Below are 18,863 nucleotides of genomic sequence, written 5' to 3'. Positions count from 1 at the left end.
TATGATAACTGACCACATATTGTGTCAGAAAGCAAGACATATCAAATTTCAAATGACTGGTATTGAACAGACCATGTTCTCTGTTTATAAAATAAATTAGAAATAGAAAACATTCAAAAACCTAGAAGATATCCACATATTGTAATTTAAGAAATATACTTCTAAATTATGAGTCAAAGAAGAAATATTGTAAAATATGTAGAACTGGACAGTAATGCTAAATCTACACCTCAAATAAGTGGGGTGGAGTTAAAGTGATACAGGGAAATTTATAGTCTGAAGACTTATAAAAGGAAAGAAGAAAGGCTAAATCTTGGTAAGATAGCATCCAATTTAAGAAGTTAGGAAAAGAGAATAAACCCAAAGAAAGTAGAAGAAAATAATTTAAAACCTAAGCAGAGATTAATGAAATAGAAAATAAAAAATGTAATAGAATGATTGACACAGCAAAAATTGGCTCTTTGAATAAGTAATTAAACTTGCATTGCCTCTGCTGAGATCATCATGGAAAAGTAAGTACAAATAAAGAATATTAGGAATGTAAGAGAAGGTATAATCATAGATGTCACAGATATCAGAAGAATAAGAGTTTTATGAACAATATCTGCAAATAAATGTGAAATTTTAGATCAAATGAAATTCCTTGGAATTATCAAATTAAATCAGAACTGACTCAAAAGAATTAGAAACATGAATAATCCTGTGATTACTGGGGGGAAACCAAGTACCAGGTCCAGATAGTTTTGCTGGTGACTTCTAATGAGCATTTGTGGGGGAAAAAAAATTTCCAATTTCAGAAGATAGACAGAGAAGGAATACTCTCCATCATAGAGTGAATTGCATTCCCTCAAAATAAGTGTCAGCTTGTCTCAGCCATGATTCTCAGTGGTTTGGCAGTAATGTAATGATGTGATCATCTTCCATGAAGTGATTTGATGTGATCACCCAATAAGTGGTAAGGGAATTAGGGGGGCATGCAACACTCTTACTTAGGTCACAACCCTGATATGATGTAAGGGGAGTTTCCCTGGGGTGAAGCTTGCATCACCTCTTTTATCTTGAAAACATAAAAGGGGAGACGCAAGCAGAAAAGGAGGTACCTCAGCACCACCAAGAAAAAAGAACTAGGAGTGTAGGGCCTCCTTTGGACCCAGGATCCCTGTGTTGAGAATATTCTAGACCCAGGGGGAAGATTGATGCCAAGGAACATAGAAATTTACAAGGAATACTGGGCCTACAGATGTTGAAAGGAGATAAGGACCTTCCTCAACAGCCAATACTGTTTGTTCAGACCTTTCTTCAGCTCTAAAAAGTGCCTACAAAAAACTAAAGCAAATAATAAATTTATTGATGAAGTATGTCCCCTTTAAGACCAGGAAGTGCAGCCATTACCACCGGATGTCTCTGTCTTTCTGCATCACCTCTCCATGTGGCTCATATGACCTTCCTCTTAGCGTGGGGGTCTAATGGTGACTGGACTTCTCATATGTTGACTGGCTTCCCAGAAGAAGGAAACAGAAACTTCCAGACTTGCCAAAAGCTAGGATAGGAACAGATACGGTGACACATCCAGTATAATACACTGACCAAAGCCAAGTCACAAGCTAGCTCAGTTCAAGAGGAGGGTAAATAGTCTCCACCTTTCATTTTAAGAAGTGGTATGTGCATACAAGTAGGAAGGAATCAGTGGTGGTCATCTTTGGAGACCATTTCTCACAGTTCCTATCAGATGGGCAAAAATATAAAATTCTAAAGATACAATATGTTTGTAAAGTTGTGGAGTGATTGGAATACTTACAACTTGAGGTCATGCAAATAGTGTGACAACATTGGAAAACATTTTGGTGTTATCTAGTGAAGATGAAGATGTGCATACTATATGGTCCAGGAATTTAGCTTCTAGGTAGGCATTCAGGAAAATTATTGCATATGTGTACCAGGTATATTACAGGAGTGTTAACAGTGGTGTCACTGTTTGTAATAGCAAAAAACCTGGAAACAAATCCAAATGTCTAACAACAGAGGAATAGATAAAAGAAAAGCTGGTGAAGTCTTACATGGAATGCTATAATTCAATTAAAATGAATGAAGTGCATATACAATAACATGGTTTCCTCTCCAGGATTACAATGCTCTTAGTGATAGGTTAGTATCTATATGCCTATAAGGAAGATCAGTTAATACTACTGTTATTCAAATTTATGCACCAACCACTAAAGCCAAAGATCAGGAAATTGAAGATTTTTATCAATTTCTTCAGTCTGAAATTGACCAAACATGTAATCAAGATAGAGTGATTATTACTGGTGATTGGAATGCAAAAGTTGGAAATGAAGAGGAATCACCAGTGGTTGGAAAATAGGGCCTTGTTGATAGAAATGACACCAGAGATCGCATGATAGAATTTTGCGAGATTAATGACATATTCATTGCATATACCTTTTTTCAACTACATAAATGGTGGTTATACACACATACCTTGCCAAATGGAATACCCAGGAATCAGATCAACTACATCTGTGGAAAGAGGCAATGGAGAAGCTCCATATCTTCAGCCAAACCAAGGCCAGAAACTGACTCAATTGCTCCTGTGCAAGTTCAAATTGAAACTAAAGACACTTAAAAGAAGTCCACAAAAGCCATTATATGACCTTGACTATGTCCCACCAGAATTTAGAGACCATCTGAAGAATAGATTTGACTCATTGCATACCAATGACTGAAAAGCAGACAAATTGTGGGATAACATCAAGAACATCATCTATGAAAAAAGACATCACTAAAGATTTCATATCACTTGTATCCACAATCAACACCATGAAAGCAGCAGTCAAGAAATCAGTTGTCATATTGCACTGGGCTTATCTGCTGCACTTTAAAGTGCTGAAGAGCAAAGATGTCTCTTTGAAGACTAAGGTGCACCTACCCTAAGCTATGCATGGTATTTTCAGTTGCCTCATATGTATGTGAAAGGTGGACAATGAATAAGGAAGACAAAAGTAGAATTGATGCTTTTGAGTTATGGTGTTGGTGAAGAATACTGATAGAATGAACCAATCTGTTCTGGAAGAAGTACAGCCAGAATGCTCCTTGGGAGCAAGAATGGCTAGACTTCATCTCACCTACTTCGTTCACGTTGTCAGAAGGGACCATTCCCTGGAGAAGGATATCATGCTTGGTCACTGAAAAAGGGGAAGGCCCTCTGTGGTGGTTAAGTTTATGTGTCAACTTGACTAGGCCTGGTTGAGTGGCTGGGCAGCTGAATGTAGCTATTCCCCATGGTGAAATTAATAATTAACTCCATGATGGAATCTATTTGAGCAAGCTGAGTAGCTGCTTTGAGTATGTAGTCTGCTTCCTGTATATAATAAGAAACAGCTTTGGGAATGGTCTCTAGCTTAAGGCACGCTTGAACCCTGCATGTAGCTATGTTGTTGTTCAGCAGCCTGCCATGCTCTGCCAGCCTTGGGACTTTCAATGGACTTGAATTAAACGGTCTGCTGTGTGGTTTGATAAAACATCACGATTGTGCAATTTTATTTGTTGACCTTGAGCTTGTCAGCCTCAGCAGCCTGTAGCTGCCTGAGTGAAGAGATGCCTCAAGCTTCAGTGGGCCGGGAGTAAGAGGAAGAGCTGAAGCTCATGGTCAAGGGGCTTTCACATAGCCCATAGAGCCTGGCACTTTGAACTCAGACTTTTAGCCTCCCGAGCTGTAAGAGAATAAACTCCTGTTCAAGCCATCCAATTTGAGGTATATTCCTGTCAGTGTGGCACTAGGTAAGCAAAACACCCTTGATGAGATGGATTGACACAGTGGCTGCAAGGACAGGCTCAGGTGTAGCACAGGTTGTGAGGATGACTCACGACCAGACATTGTTTCATTCTGTTGTACGTAGGGTCATTATGAGTCAGAGCCAAGTCGAAAACACCTAATCACAACAATAACAATAATAATCTTCAGGATATAAGGTTGAGTAGAAGAAAACAAGTTGCTAAAAGTCATACACAACATATATAAAGTTTATATATATATGTAGTATATTATTTAAAAAACAAAATCCACTGCTACTGAGTCAGTTATGACTCATAGCGATGCTTACTGTGTTTGCAAGGCTATAAATCTTTACAGAAATAGATTGCCTCATCTTCCTCCTGTGGAGCAGCCAGTGGGTTTGAATTGCTGACCTTCTGGTTAGCAGCACAATACCTTACCCATTACGCCACCAGAGCTCCTTAGTATATTATTTAGGGATGCAAAAATGAATGTTGTTGTTGTCTTGTAGAGTCAATTCCAACTCATAGTGACCTTATGTACAACATAATGAAACACAGCCCTGTCCTGCACCATCCTCATAATCCTGGGCTTGAGCCCATCGTTGTGTGGCTCTTCATAAATTTTTCTGTTAATACATTAGACAGTGTTTCACTGGTATTCATAAGATGAGTGGTGGAAAAATACATAGTAAGCCTGAAAAAACAAATAAAGAAATGACAAACAAAATTCACCATGGCCGTTATTTCCAAAGAGGGAGAAAAGGAGCTGGAAATTGGGCGAGGCACAAGTAATTCAAATCTTTCTTTGGTAAATTGAATGATGGATATTTTTTTGCATCATTATTCCTATACTCTGTGTATATTTTGTGGGTTTTTTTTTTTTTTTTTTGTCTTCTCAGTATTTAAGCAACGATGAAATTGCTAAAGCTTATTATAATTTTGGAGGGGATTCTCTTTGGTCAAGTGATATCATGGAAATCCACTGTGGACTGGCAGGGAAGGTGTGGGTTATGTCTTTGGTAATCACTTTTGTTAACTCTCTGTTGACCATCCCAAAGACCATCATGAATAGACATGCTGGTTTCATCATTGAATAATTTTGGCCAGAAACCCTTCTTTCTGCTTTGGACTTTGGTCTTCTGTGGAGTGAAAGATGGCGTTTTGCCCTTACCTTTCCTATTTTCTGTACTCTCAGCCACTTTTAAAAAGCTTGCCCATCTCCTTAAGACTTATGATTCCCAAAGCCATTTTTTTTTGTTGTTGTTGTTTAAGCAAATTCAAGGCTCACCCACTTGGATCAATGCTCATTGACTACTGAAAATCAAGAGTAATCTCAGTAATGACCAGAATTACTGGTCGGATGGAGTCTAATGAGACCCCCAATACTATGGTCCTGGGATACATTCTGGGCTTGGAATAAAGCTCACTCCCAGGGGATGGCTCTCAGACCAATAGTAAACAAGATGTACATGCAGACCTCTCAACCCAGGGTAATGCACCCACATACACTATGGAAATGCATCCCTTGGAGCAAATGACCACAGGGCACAAGAGGGGAAAAGTTCACACAGAGGAAATGCAGGAGTGCATAACTTGCATAACTATGAAGGACATAGGGGGAAGGTTACTGGGCAGGGAGGGGAGGAGACTGGGTTAGGATTGGGGATGGTAAATGGGGAATGAAACTAAATGTACACGTAATGTTGAATGTAAAACAAACTCTTAAAATATTTTTTTTTTTTAAAAAAAACGGAAATCAAGAGTAATCAGTAGTTGTCAAATGTAAAGGGTCGAAGCAGTGGTTTCTCATTTCTTGAAATTTTGTTGTTTCACAGATTGATCAGCTGAAGCAGGAGCTTTCAAAGAAGGAGTCGGAACTTCTTGCCTTACAAACAAAGCTTGAAACTCTTAGCAATCAAAACTCAGATTGCAAGCAACACATTGAAGTGCTTAAAGAGTCACTTACTGCCAAAGAACAGAGGGCTGCCATCCTTCAGACTGAGGTAAGGCACCATCTGAGGATGTAGGCAGTAGACATGTTGAGCTAATAGAATGTGCCCTAGCCAAACAACGTTCCTTAGAAAAGTTCTTACCCAAACTCTTGGGGCCAGGTGTATTTTGGAAGTTAGAGATGTGGGGACTTTGGAAAGGTAAGATACTTTGCATGTATTATAGATACATTGTATGGATAATACTCCCAGTGGTGTTGCAGCAATACCCCATGAGCAAACATATGGATATTTCTTCATAGAAAGAATTCCAGCACTAAAGTAGAATAAAGATTTTCCAAGAATCTTCCTGTTAGTTCATGACAGATTATATCATCAAAGGAGTTTGCTTCACACTTGGAAGAGTCTCCCCCCCGCCCATTTTTCAGAGCCTTTTTTAATGTGAAAACTGTAGATAAAGGATTAGATTTGGAATGGTTTGATTTTATCAAAATCAAAAATATCTAGAATATCCTCTTCTTTACTTTGCCGTGTATCGATATAGCTTCCCCTTCTTGGCATCCATGGTTCTTAGGGGTTTTTTTAGTTTCTAAGGAATGTCCTCAATTTTCAGGGTTCATTTATCCATTGAAAAAAGCAGGTATTATATGTTTTCTGAAGGACATGCTGGTTTGCTATTTATTATTCATGCTTAGAAGAAAAACAAATATATGTTACTTTCCTATCTCCTTGCTTTTTCTCATTGGATTATACCCTGGCTCTTCTAAGAGATGTGAAACACAATGTATTTATTGTGTAAATAAAGCAGTTGTGCCAAAATAAATTATCACACATGGGCAATAGCAAAGAATGTGATGGATGTCCCTGATTTTTATGTTGAGACACTAAAGTATGTGGATTATTTTGGGAGAAGGCAATCTAATCGAGATGCATGTTCTCTCTTGGGATCTCTTAGCCATATCTTTCCATACAGAATGTATATACTTTTTGAGCAAACAGGTTTGCTGGTCTGATAGAGCTGGTGGAACCCCTGAGACTGTGGCCCCTAGCTGCCCTTCAGCCTACTCCAAACAAAAAACAGGTATATGAGCTGAACATTTACATTAGGTAGATACATTCCTTGGGGGAGATCAATCATGGGAGAATAGAAGGGCTGTGTATGTACAGAGAGACAGCTGCAGGGATGGGGGAGGTAAGGCAGGAGTGCATGGAGGGAAGGACACAGGAGGAGGTAGCTATGGGGAGGAAGTGGGAGGAGAACTGTTGCATTGTGGGAGATTGCAGTCAATATCATGAGACAAAGTGTGTGTGAACTGCTGTATGGAAAATGAATTTGCTCTTTAAACATTCACTCAAATCACAATAAAATTTTAAAAAAAATGTATATACTTTTTGAGAATCTATGGGGAGGATTTGGTTTTGCCTCAGGAGTTAAGAGCTATTGAATAGATTTGTACCTTTGGTAAAGTTGCAGTACAGTGTCCAGAGGAAAAATAAAGCAGGTTCTGATTAGATCGGTTTTGGCATGGACCAGATTCAACCACCATATACTTGACCCTTGACTAACAGGCAATTTTTTTATGGATTCAAACCAAAATAATAACTTTGTGCTCAATGTGGAGTAGAAGAGGGGTTCTGGGTATGCAAAAATACATGGTAAGCCTGAAAAAAACAAGCAAGGAAATGACAAACACAAAATTTAGGATGGTCATTATTTCCAAGGGGAAGAGAAGATAGTTTACATGAAAGAAATATCATTTTCAGTTGTATACAGTTTTCCATTGTGAACATGTAGGCATGAGTACTTTCTTTTTTAAGACAGAAAAATTTAATCTATGCCATAAATCCAAAGGTAGCTTATACCTTTTTTGAAGAGGAGAAAGGAATAATGTCTAAAATTATACTGTCTAATATAGTAGCCATATGGTATATATGTTTTTGTAAATTTACAGCCATTAAAAGTCAATGAAATTTTAAATGTATTTTGTTTGTCACTATAGCTGCATTTCAGGTATTTATTCAGCTGTGGCTACTGGCTACTGTATTAGACAGTATATCTGTTGAACATTTCCATTATTTAGCATTGGTCTAGAATAGGTGTTGAAAAGATGTGGACTACAGACCAAATCTGGTCCTCCCCCTGGTTTTGTAAATAAAGTTTTATTGGAATAAAACCATGTCCATTCATCTACATATTATCTATGACTGCTTTAATGTTATAACTGTGTAGTTGAGTAGTTGCAACAGAAAGTGTATGATCCACAAAGCTGATTATATTTGCTCTCTAACCCTTTATAGCAAAACTTTTCCAGTGTCTGGTGTTGTGATTCCATGGGAAGAGGATTGAAGGGAAATTGGAATGGTGGCTCATCCTCTTTCTGTCTTATTCTGAACAGGCACAGATAACTTTCTGACTTCCGTTTTTAGAGCACAAGTTTTTCTTCAGTGTGGTTATTCACAAAGCAACTGATTGTTCCTACAGTTTGTCATATAAACTTACACACTTAGTGTAGTTGTGTTGCTGTGTGTTGGTTGCATAGGAGGGAATTTGAGAAGCAAGACAGTCCACTGAGGTATATTGCCAAGCAGGTAGTCAGGTCTCTTGATGACTCCTTGCCAGAAGAAAAGAATGAGAATTGTCAACCTGGAAGGCTCTTCTTCTCACTGCCTTACTTTGATGAGTGCTGAATTCCCTAGCCTCTTTCCCTTTTCTTATCCCCTGCTCTATTTTACCTCTCTCAAATTAACTGCCGTCAGTCCCAACTAGACTTATGCATATTTCATGAAAAAGACGGTGATGACATTATGTGGATAGATCTATCCTATGTTCAATAATTAAAATGACCCAGTAAAGGGAATGCTTTGAAGTAGGAAAAATTATTCTCCATGTGCGGAGAAAGTGAGATGATTTTGTAATCTTCTGCTTTTCAGTCAAGAGTATGAGATAATGATTTTATCAGCTGGAAACACCCAAGGAGTTTTTTTTGGCCTTTATTTCTTCTTTATGATCTCTTTGCAAACGGAAACAAAGAAAGTTACCTAATGATGTCCATCTCTTGGAGGAAGTAGTTTAGTGTGAAATGAACTCTTATTGTTGGATCAAAGGCAAAAGATTTTTGGCAGCAGGGTAGAATGCATTAAAGTGGTTTTTCCACCACCCCTTCCGCAGAGGAGCAAAAGGAAGGAAATAAGAGTCTTCCTAGCTAACTTGCAGTGGGCTCATGGGTGAGCATTTCAGTAGAGAAGATATGCTATGTTTCATTATGCCCTACAACAAAAGACTGCATTTAAATTCATATGAAAGATTTCAGTGCTCATCTTCAGAGGCGGTTACACGTGATAGCTGCTTGCAATTTGATTCCTGAGTCATTCCTGAAAATTCCTGCCAAAACAGATAGAGTTCTCTCTAGCGTGGGAAGAGCCTGGTTTGTTTCTCTGGAATATCTATACCATCAGCTGGCTTTGGCTGCTCTTTTAGAACATGGTATAAATGACAGATGTCACTGGCTGGATGGTTCATCTCTGCATAAAAGGCAGTTTGCCTTTGGGAGGTGGTGGGGTGGTGGGTGGGGCAAGGGGTAAGAAGCAAGTTGTCTGGGTTTGTGGCTGTGTGGCTTGGCTCCTGGGTTGGTTTGTTTTAACTTGTACAAATGCCCACCCGCTCTTTGACATGCATGCAATAAATCAATGGAATAATAATTATAAACACATACACACACACACAGAGATACACCACATAGTTCTTAATGTAACATTTTTCTTTTTAAAATAGCTTCAAAGGACTCTAAGGCTAAGTTTCTCATTCTGCTACTTTCCTTGATGTTTTCTACATACCATTTTACCCTGCCACCAACACATGAATTTTGCTGCAGTAGGCAGAAGGATGAATTGGCTTTCTTCAGCACCTTTTTTTTTTGGTCTGGATTTCAATAAATAATTACCAATATATCCAGAATTTAGGAAGAAAGAAGAAAGGCTTAGAAATTATTCTGTGATCTGAAATATGATGTAGGATGAGCACAGCATGTACAAGAGGGAAATGTGTGGACCTGCCTCAGCCTCTCCATTTAATAAGTGTCAAGCCAAGGTCAGGGATCGCCGATCAGCAGCACAACTTTGTATACATGGGCAGTGGGACAATGCGTAAGAGAAGAGACACAGCAAGGTCACCTTCAGCTGTGGTGTTGGTCCCTCATTGGCCAGTTGGTCCCCCATGGCCAGAGAGCAACTGATGCAGGGCTGATGATCTGCACACAACCCTCTTTGCTGCAGTTGAATGAGCTTGCTGTATGTCTTCTCTGTGTGAGTAAAGTGTAATTCTACTACCAGTATCTGTGAGTCTCACTGTTTGTTGGCAGCCTGAACCTTGCCTTGGCAGTTTGCTAATTACCGTTACATGGACAATACATGAACTTTCCTGAGCCTCTGTGTCTTGATCTGTAAAATGGCAATCATTGAGCCTGGCACATCTATACGAAAATGCATGGATGATAGTAAAGGGTTAAAGCTTTAAAATTTTTTTGTATCGATTATCATCATTGCTGGGAACTCTGGTAGCATAGTGGGTGAGACATTTGGCTGCTAACCATAAGGTCAGTGGTTCAAAGCCACCAGCTCTTCCAAGGGAGGAAGATGCAGTTATCTACTTCTGTAAAGATTTGCAGTCTTTGGAAACCCAATGGGGGTCACAGAGTTGGAACTGATTCTATGGCAGTGGGTTTGGTTGTTTTTTTGGGGGGTGGTGTTATCATTATTGCTGTTAACATTATTATGACTATTAGGATTGTGTATCAGAAGTGTCTGGGAAATGTGAACGTAAATACTCCACCTTACTTCTCTTACTCTCTTTCCAGCATGCTCTGCTTTTTTTTGTCTCTCCTTTGATACTGATATTTGAGACTTACAAATTTCAATTGAGTCATCTTTTTATGTCTTAGAATGATAAAGAGAAATAAAGATACTATGAATGTGACCATATATTTCCTTCTTTTCCCACATTAAGAGATTTAGTTGTGCTTTCTGACAGGAGTATTTTCCCAAAGCCTAGTATGATCCCCCAAATTGCCAGGCATGGCAACTCTTGTGCATGGTTTTTGGAAGATGTGTTATGTGGCAGTGGTATATTCTCACTTTTGTACTCATTTTTGTTGTAAAGAAGTCAAGGAAGGGTTCTTTTTGTCTTCCTAATCAACAAGGGAACTTGTTAGTCAACAAACAATGTGGGAATTTCAGGTTCACACAGAAAAGGGCCCAAACGTGGAGGTTAGGTCTCTGGCAACTCCATAGCAAGGTTTCATAACTTTTTAAAACTTTGAATACAATCAATGCATATGAAAATTGCGTTTCTCCTATAGACCCACCCCCTGGAAAAATTCACCTTGGTATATACATACCCATATTCATACACAATAATTAATATAATTTCAGATCCCCTTAAGCATTTCCTTGGACCTCCCAGTAGGATCCCTGGTGTATAGACTACATGCTTTCTTTCATTCAACACATATTTTTTGAATTCTTTCTGTATGCCAAATAAAGTTCCTGCCCTCATTGAGCAAACATTTTATTGCATGCTTGGGTCAATGACAGATAACTGATTTATAGAACTATAAACTATCCATGATTTCATTATCACTGGTTACTAATAATATTAGATAAAATCTTAATTGGCTTTCATCTTTCTTCTGTTGTTTAAAAGCAGACACATGATGGAAAGAAAAACAAAGAAATGAATGTTTAGCTCCTTAGAAGACTAAATGCCCATTTATATATCTTATCATTGAAGGCTAATATTGCTAAGGTGATTATTTTGATAATATCATCTTCATTTTTGATTAAAGCTGACCCTCTCTTAGGTCACACTCAGGAAATTTGGTTCTCCTTCTTTGGAAAGGAAATCATATTTATGGGGTTATAGGCACATTGCTGGCTTATTTCAGGAGTTACCGCATTTACTTGAAAATGCTTAGTTGCTTCTCAAAATTGTATTTCAACAGATCCTTCTCTCAAAGTGTCTAAATGAGTGAGGTTTCATTTGATAATTTTTTTGAGCATGTACAATACACAAGATGCTGGACAGGTATAGACTCATGATCTTAGGAGCTGATGGCCTTTTTTTTTTTTTTTGTAACATGTAATTTTATTACTCAAACATCTACTAAATGACTTAAAGCTGCTATCCTAAATTCCAGGAACTATGTTTTGCATGTAATACTTAATTTCAAACATGACTTACAACTTGGTATTGTTGGCTCCATTTTTAACATACAAAAATAGAGAATCAGAGAAGATATGTAACTTGCTCAAGGTCATACAGTGGTGAGTGGCAAGGCCTGAGTGTCCATGCCTTGAACTCCTCACCAGGAATCTAGTGTTTCCCAAGAGAGTCCAAGCAGACTGAGCTTTTTTTGTCCGTATTATCTTCTTTAATGTTTACAGCAAAGTTTGTGGCACATTTTATAATTCTATGTTTATAGGTGTGAGCTCACTGAAGTTTCAGGAATGCTTACCAGTGACAAACCTGTATTGGCAAATAAGGCAGATAACAATGAATAACTCTGAGGCTTAAATTCTCGCAGTCACACTTTAAGGCCATAATAACCAAGGACATTCCCCAAACTCTAGGAAGAATTTTTCAAGACGTCTAGAATCCTAGGAAAGTAGGAAGAGTTTGTTGAAACATTTTTTCCAAAATGTTTATGATTACACATACACTGTTCATACATCCACTAACAAAGGTAAAATAAAGAGTAAAAGAATGGACAACAGTGTTGGACTGTGTACTCACTGAGTATTAGGGACTCAGATGATTGTGAAATTTTTCTATGATAACATGTAGTGCATTTAAAATGTCAAACATGAAGTGTATTTTGAACAGAGGTGATGATGATCATTCTTCAGGGAGGTTGTGTAAGGAGTTGGTGTAGGAGGAGGTATTTTCTGAGGCTTTGGCAGCATTTTCTGCTTCTGAGTCACAGATGACTCTTCAGGGCAAGAACACAACCAGAAAGCCAACATGGGCTGTCATTTTTCAGGATGAATCATGAAACCAACCTTTTGACAATGAAAATGTTATTATTCCATGGAGAAATGAGTAAGTTTTATGTATCCTTCTTGGTTTATTTGAATTGAGTTGGGTACTCTGCCCCCATTTTATGGAGAAGGTACAACTCCTGGGTATAAAGGTTACCGTGGCCAAGAGTGGAGAATGCTTGGGGGCCTCCAGGGGCAATGGTATGGATTCCATTCACATGAGCTTTGCAACCTATTCCAAATTACTTAAGGGACTATTCGTTCTTAGTGACCCACAATTTTTGAGCAAGTAGTTTTATAAATAGATGGAAATTATATTTGTCATAATTTATAAAGTGGGATTTAAAAGGAGTTATCCTTTGCTTTTAAATAACAATTTTCATTTTCTTTTGACCCCCTATCATGGATAACTGGCAAACAGTAGAATCCTTTTCAATTACTTCAATTCAGCCTTCAAGGGATCATAGTGGCAATGTCCTTTCTGAGATAGACTTTTGTTGCATGCCCCTCATAATCACTGTGTTTAAAACTGAAAAACTTTCTTCAAAAAAGTGCATAGCCTATGGCAAAACCACCTTTTAAGACCATCAGTTCACCTGGTGCATTTCAGGGTGCATTGCCTTCTTTGCAAGACTTGCAAGGAATGCCTTTAAAATTAATAAATTAAGGAGTGGGTGAAAAAATATACAAAACAAAGCCCTGGTGTCACTTGTATTTTTCCACTCTAATCCCATCGTTGGCTTCACATTTTAAAATGTTTTTATTTGACAGGGAAAGGCATCATTTGAACATTTTATTGATAATACTCTTAACTGCAAGAAAAGACATAAACCTGCAAAGCAGTAACTATCATGGTGGCCACAATTGGGAGGTCTGCAAAATGGTTTATTACCAGTAGAAAAAAATGTTGGGAACCACGGTTGTTACAGGGGTCACCACCTCTGCTACATGTGTTTAATTTTTTTCCTTTTCCATTTGGAGGGTATGGGTGATGGCAGTGCCAAACTACACACTTTCCCCTCCCCTAATGTCTCTGGGCTTTGTTTTGATTCTCTCTTTATTAATGATGTGAAAACTTTGGGGTCACATAAAAATGAGCCAAGGTCAGGCTTTGTGGGCCCCAGAATACTGAAAATGCCCCTGTATCTAGCTCGTGAAGGCATTGTTTAAAGGAGCCACATTTGACTTCCTGAGCTTTTTAGCTGTTTTGCAGATTTTTGCTTTCTGGGTGAACTTTTCAGGGTGACTTCCTACTCTAGCTTTTTCAGGGTAAATCCTGAAAGCCCTGTCTGTTGGGGGATGTAAAATGTGTTGGAAAAGAGAATCCTGAGTTTGTAGTAAAATCTTTTTATGGTTGTTGGCTGCAATTCCTATGGCATATTCTGGATTATTAAAGGATGGTGCAGGTAGGCATAGACATCATTTAGTTTGCTAGGTCAAGAGCCTAGCACTTGTTGTGATGTTGTTTGGGCTTTCAGAGAATGCCTTATTTAGAATTTTGCTAGTGTAGATTGCTTTTGATTGCATAAACACAGGTGTTCAATTTGAATCTTAATGAACTGTGAAATAGGTAGATGTCTAAATGGAAATCCTATAAATTGTGAACATGGCTCTGTCAGCACACTAAATGGATTAGGAAAATTCATTGTCTGACCTGAAACAGAACACCAGTGTGATGCGTGTACATGAATTAGTCCTGAAAAGCCAATAAAAAGTAGGAAGAAAGTAAGCTGTAGGAGATGTTGATGGTGTGGGTACGCACCACAAATGAATACTGGTGCAGCGGGCTCAGAGAGCAGAAAGATTATTCAGAGGGAGGCCAAGATGGACTGCATATGAGTAGACAACACAGAATTTATAGGGTAAAACCACAAACACCTTATTTTCCATTGTACTGAATAATATTTTACAGTACTCTTTTTGTGTGTAATTCTGCTTTCAATTTTATATTGTTACTGCAGCTCAAATCTCATTATAAATGTTCCAACAAAAATCCCTTTTTAATCAAAAACTTTCCAAGCCTTAGCCCATTGTCAAGTTATTTTGAGCAACTGATTTTTCTAGTTGAGCAAAAGAATCTGGCCCTCCTTGTTGAGCTCATCATGATGGTATTCAACCTGTGTGGCTAAACATGTACTTGAAAAAACTGAATCCGTTTAATTTATACATTATATCCACTCTTTGGAAGGAAGATGGGGCAATCTACTTCCGTAGTGATACTGCCTCAGAAACCCAAGGAGGGGTCACTATGAGTCGGGTCCGACTCGATGGCACATAACAACAACAACATCCCTTCATGATTTACATCTGTTGATTTTAGCAGTAGAGATATGGAGTCAGAGTTCTTTATTTTCTTGGAAAAAAAATCATTAGTACTTTTGTTTGGTTACACTTATATTTGAAAAAACGTTGTCTATAATATTTCCGACTCGATGACATATAACAACAACATAATATTATGATGAGAGTGCAACTAGAAGGGAAAATATCCAATTGGCCAATCATCTAGGAGAAAGTAGACGTCCACTGTTAGGTGTTACTTACTGGAAAATGGTTTGTGTGTGGGGGGAATGTATTTCTGTCATGTCTGTGGGAAGCTGACTTGCCACTTTAAAAAAAGAGATGACAGAATTTAAGAGGAGAGAAATCCGACAAACTCTCACTGACCCCCAGATCACATTCTTTCTTTTTTGGTTCTTTATGAATTTTATGAAAAACAGAACTTATTAAGTACTTCAATTTTTTTCCCCCCAGTTTTAGGGGGTATAGTTTGGAAATAACCAGTTTACATTATGATTATGTTCCCCGACACCAGAGCCACATCTGTAACACTTGTCTCCATTCCTTGGGAAAAAGGCTAACATTTGTTGTAGTTGAGTTTCTTTATGTATATTTACATAGTAGACCAAAATGAACATAATGAAGTTTAGTTGCAGAGCTTCTGCAGGATATTTTACTCATTTTTATATGAGCTTTTTTTTTTTTTTAAATTAAATTCAGATATTTGTTCTGTACATATTTCCTTCCTGTCTTACTAAGAATACATGTTAAGGTAAAAAGTTGTATTGCTCAAAATTCACTGCCGTTGAGTTGGATCCAACTCATAGTGACCTCTTCTTGGGTTTCCTAGGCAGTATCTCTACGGAAGTAGATTGCCCAATCTTCCTTCTGAGGAGTGGCTGATGGGTTTGAACCACCGGCCTTTTGGTTAACAGTCAAATGCCTTAGGCACTATGCCACCAGAGCTCCCAAAGAGTTATATAAATGAGGATTATTTTATAACCCAAGGAGTTTAATTTTATTGCAAGTATTTATCTTTTGAAGTATAGGAAATTTGTTTTATGCGTTTATTATTAATTTATATTTAAATATAGGTGATGTCTTAAATCCTTACAATTCTAATGGAACAATATTTGGCTTCTAAAATGCTACTTGCCAGTTGTTAATTTGAAACTGGACAGATTGTAAATTCTCTCATTAAGACTTGATCAAATGTAGAAGGAAAGAGAAGATCTAACTGCCCAGAGTCAGCAAAACGAGGTATCAACTCTCCCCATGGCAATGGCCACCTTTGGCAGCTTTTCTGAGAGCAGTAGAAAAAAAGGGAAAAGAGCAATCAGGAAGGGGTACAGAATTGATAGGGACTGCCAACAGCCAAACTACTACCAAGGGGGTGGCTTGAGGATTTTTCAGCCCTCCTATCATGGATTAACTTGTGCCCCCCCCCCCCCCAATTTGAGTCATCTTGGCTAGGTTATGATTCTCAGTGATTTAGCCGTTATGTAATGATGTAATGTGGCAGATATGTAATGATATCTCATGATGTGATCTAATGTGATAAGCCAATCAGATATAAGAGGATTAAGGATGGGATATAACATCCTTAGTCCCATCACAGCCCTGATCAGATGTAAGGGGAGCTTTCCTGGGGTGTGGCTTGTAGCACCTTGCATCTTATAAGAGATCCAAGCAGAGAAAAGGGACCTGAGAGAGGAGAACCTACTACCACCAACAAAGAGGAGCCGGAAATGGAGCATGTCCTTTGGGCCCAGGGTCCCTGTGCTGGGATCTTCCTAGGACCAAAAGACAGAGAGAGAGAGAGAGAGAGAATGCCTTCTCTTAGAGCCAGCACTCTGAATTCAGACTTCTAGCCTCCTAAACTGTGAGGGAATAAATCTCTGTCTGTTAAAGCTACCACTTGTATTTCTGTTACAGCAGCACTAGAGAACCAAAATGGTTGATAAATATGATTAAATAAAAATAATTTTTGCATGACAAAAATTATTATAGAGTAAAAGACAAATAAGAACTTGGGAGGAATACCTGCAAGTTATGCTGCTGATTAAGGGTTAATATTCCTAATTAATAAAGGTTTTAAAAATAGAAAATGAAAGGGTCAACAGGAAATTGAGGACATGTAGCTGTATGTATGTATTTCCTTATATTGAAAAAAAAAATCCATAAAATTGGGGGGGAGGAATAAGTTACTAAAGGGAGCTCTGGTGGCATAGTGCCTAAGGCATTTGACTGCTAACCAGAAGATTGGTGATTCAAACCCACCAGCCACTCCTTGGAACGAAGGTTGGGCAATCTTCATACATAGTGATTGTTGTTGTTGTTGTTATGTGCCGTTGAGTCAGCCCTGACTCATAGTGACCCCTCCTTGGGTTTCCGAGGCAGTATCACTACGGAAGTAGGATTGCCCAACCTTCCTTCCGAGGAGTGGCTGGTGGGTTTGAACCGCCAGCCTTCTGGTTAGCAGTCAAGTGCCTTAGCCACTATGCTACCAGATGCCTCAGAAATCCATGGAGGGTTCGCTATGAGTCAGATCCGACTCGATGGCAGTGAGTGAGAGAGAGAAAATAGAAAGGAGTATACAGAGAATCTAAACTTACTTGAATATATCTTGGTTGTAGATTGGAACCATAAAATATACTACAGAATTACAGAAGAAAATTAAATCCAAAAGACAGTCCTTAAAAATTTAAAAGGAAAATGAAACAAATGATCCAATGATGTATCTGGTATACACAGGTATAACCACACACAGAGATCATCTATTCAGAGACTTTAAAAGACACTATTTTAAGTGTACATGATTACCAGGAAAAAAAAAAAAAGTATCTTAAACTTTCTTTAATAATTACAATGTTGGCTATACTGTGGACATTACTATTTTAAGATAGTTGTATGTGAAGAAAAGGATAAAACAAGCAACTATTTCTCTTGTCATTAAGAGCTTGGGTTCTCAGCATGGGAGATATGTATACAAGGTTGATGAATTTAAGTAAAAACATTATAGCCCTAAATTTGAATTGTCTGTTGTTAGAAAGGAGCTCTGGTGGTGCCGTGATTAAGGTATTTGGCGGTTTGCACCTACCTGCTCTGGAGGAGAAAGATGAGACAGTCTACTTCAGTAAAGAACTGTGCCATATGGTTTCCAAGGCTGTAATCATTATAGGGGCAGATTGCCAGGTCTTTTCTCCTGTGGAGTGGCCTAGAAACGATAAGCAGTCTTGTACTGGTGACGTTCCTACTGTCAAACTGTGGTTTTTTCTCATTAAATGTCTTTGTAGAAATGACTGATTCTAAGTCTAGGTCAGGAAATGTACAAGATGACTTCTGAAAAGTTATGTCATACCAGAAACAAGGAAGCTATCAAAGACTGACAGGGACTGTCAAAAGGACTCATGAGTAAATAAAAATATGCCACTGGCCAAAGAATTTGAGCATTAGTAACACATAATATATGCTTAAATCCACAAGTTCAGAATAATGATTATTGAAAAAGAACTTTTTGGTAGATGCTAGAGAACTAACTATTTTATTTTATTTTTTTATTGTGATTTGGGTGAAAATTTACAGAGCAAATTCACTTTCCATCAGCAGTTCACATACACTTTCTCATGACATTGACCACAATTTACCACAATGCAACAGCTCCCCTTCTACTTCTTCCCGATAGTTACCTCTTCCCTGTGTCCATCCCTCCATGCACTCCTGCCCCCTGGACTGTCTCCCTGTGCATAAGCAGCCCTTCTTTCTCCCATGATTATTCTCTCCAAGGAGTGTATCTACCTAAGGTAAATGTTCAACTCATATGACTGT

General features: G+C 38.3%; 1 protein-coding gene across 1 annotated transcript in view; it reads left to right on the top strand.

The window, feature by feature from the left end:
- ERC2 (ELKS/RAB6-interacting/CAST family member 2) overlaps positions 1-18,863 on the top strand; it is a 1,380,507-nt gene that overhangs the window by 526,199 nt on the left and 835,445 nt on the right. The window contains exon 5 of the mRNA XM_042780470.1: positions 5,610-5,777. Within this exon, the coding sequence (XP_042636404.1) occupies positions 5,610-5,777 (168 nt within the window). The remainder of the gene's footprint in view (positions 1-5,609; positions 5,778-18,863) is intronic.

This window comes from Orycteropus afer, unplaced genomic scaffold (genome assembly GCF_000298275.1).
Source record: "Orycteropus afer afer isolate SDZICR_OR568_19922 unplaced genomic scaffold, OryAfe1.0 scaffold00041, whole genome shotgun sequence".
In the NCBI taxonomy this organism is placed as follows: domain Eukaryota; kingdom Metazoa; phylum Chordata; class Mammalia; order Tubulidentata; family Orycteropodidae; genus Orycteropus; species Orycteropus afer.
Note: the sequence above shows the minus strand (reverse complement) of the source record. Positions and strands in the feature narration are given on the sequence as shown.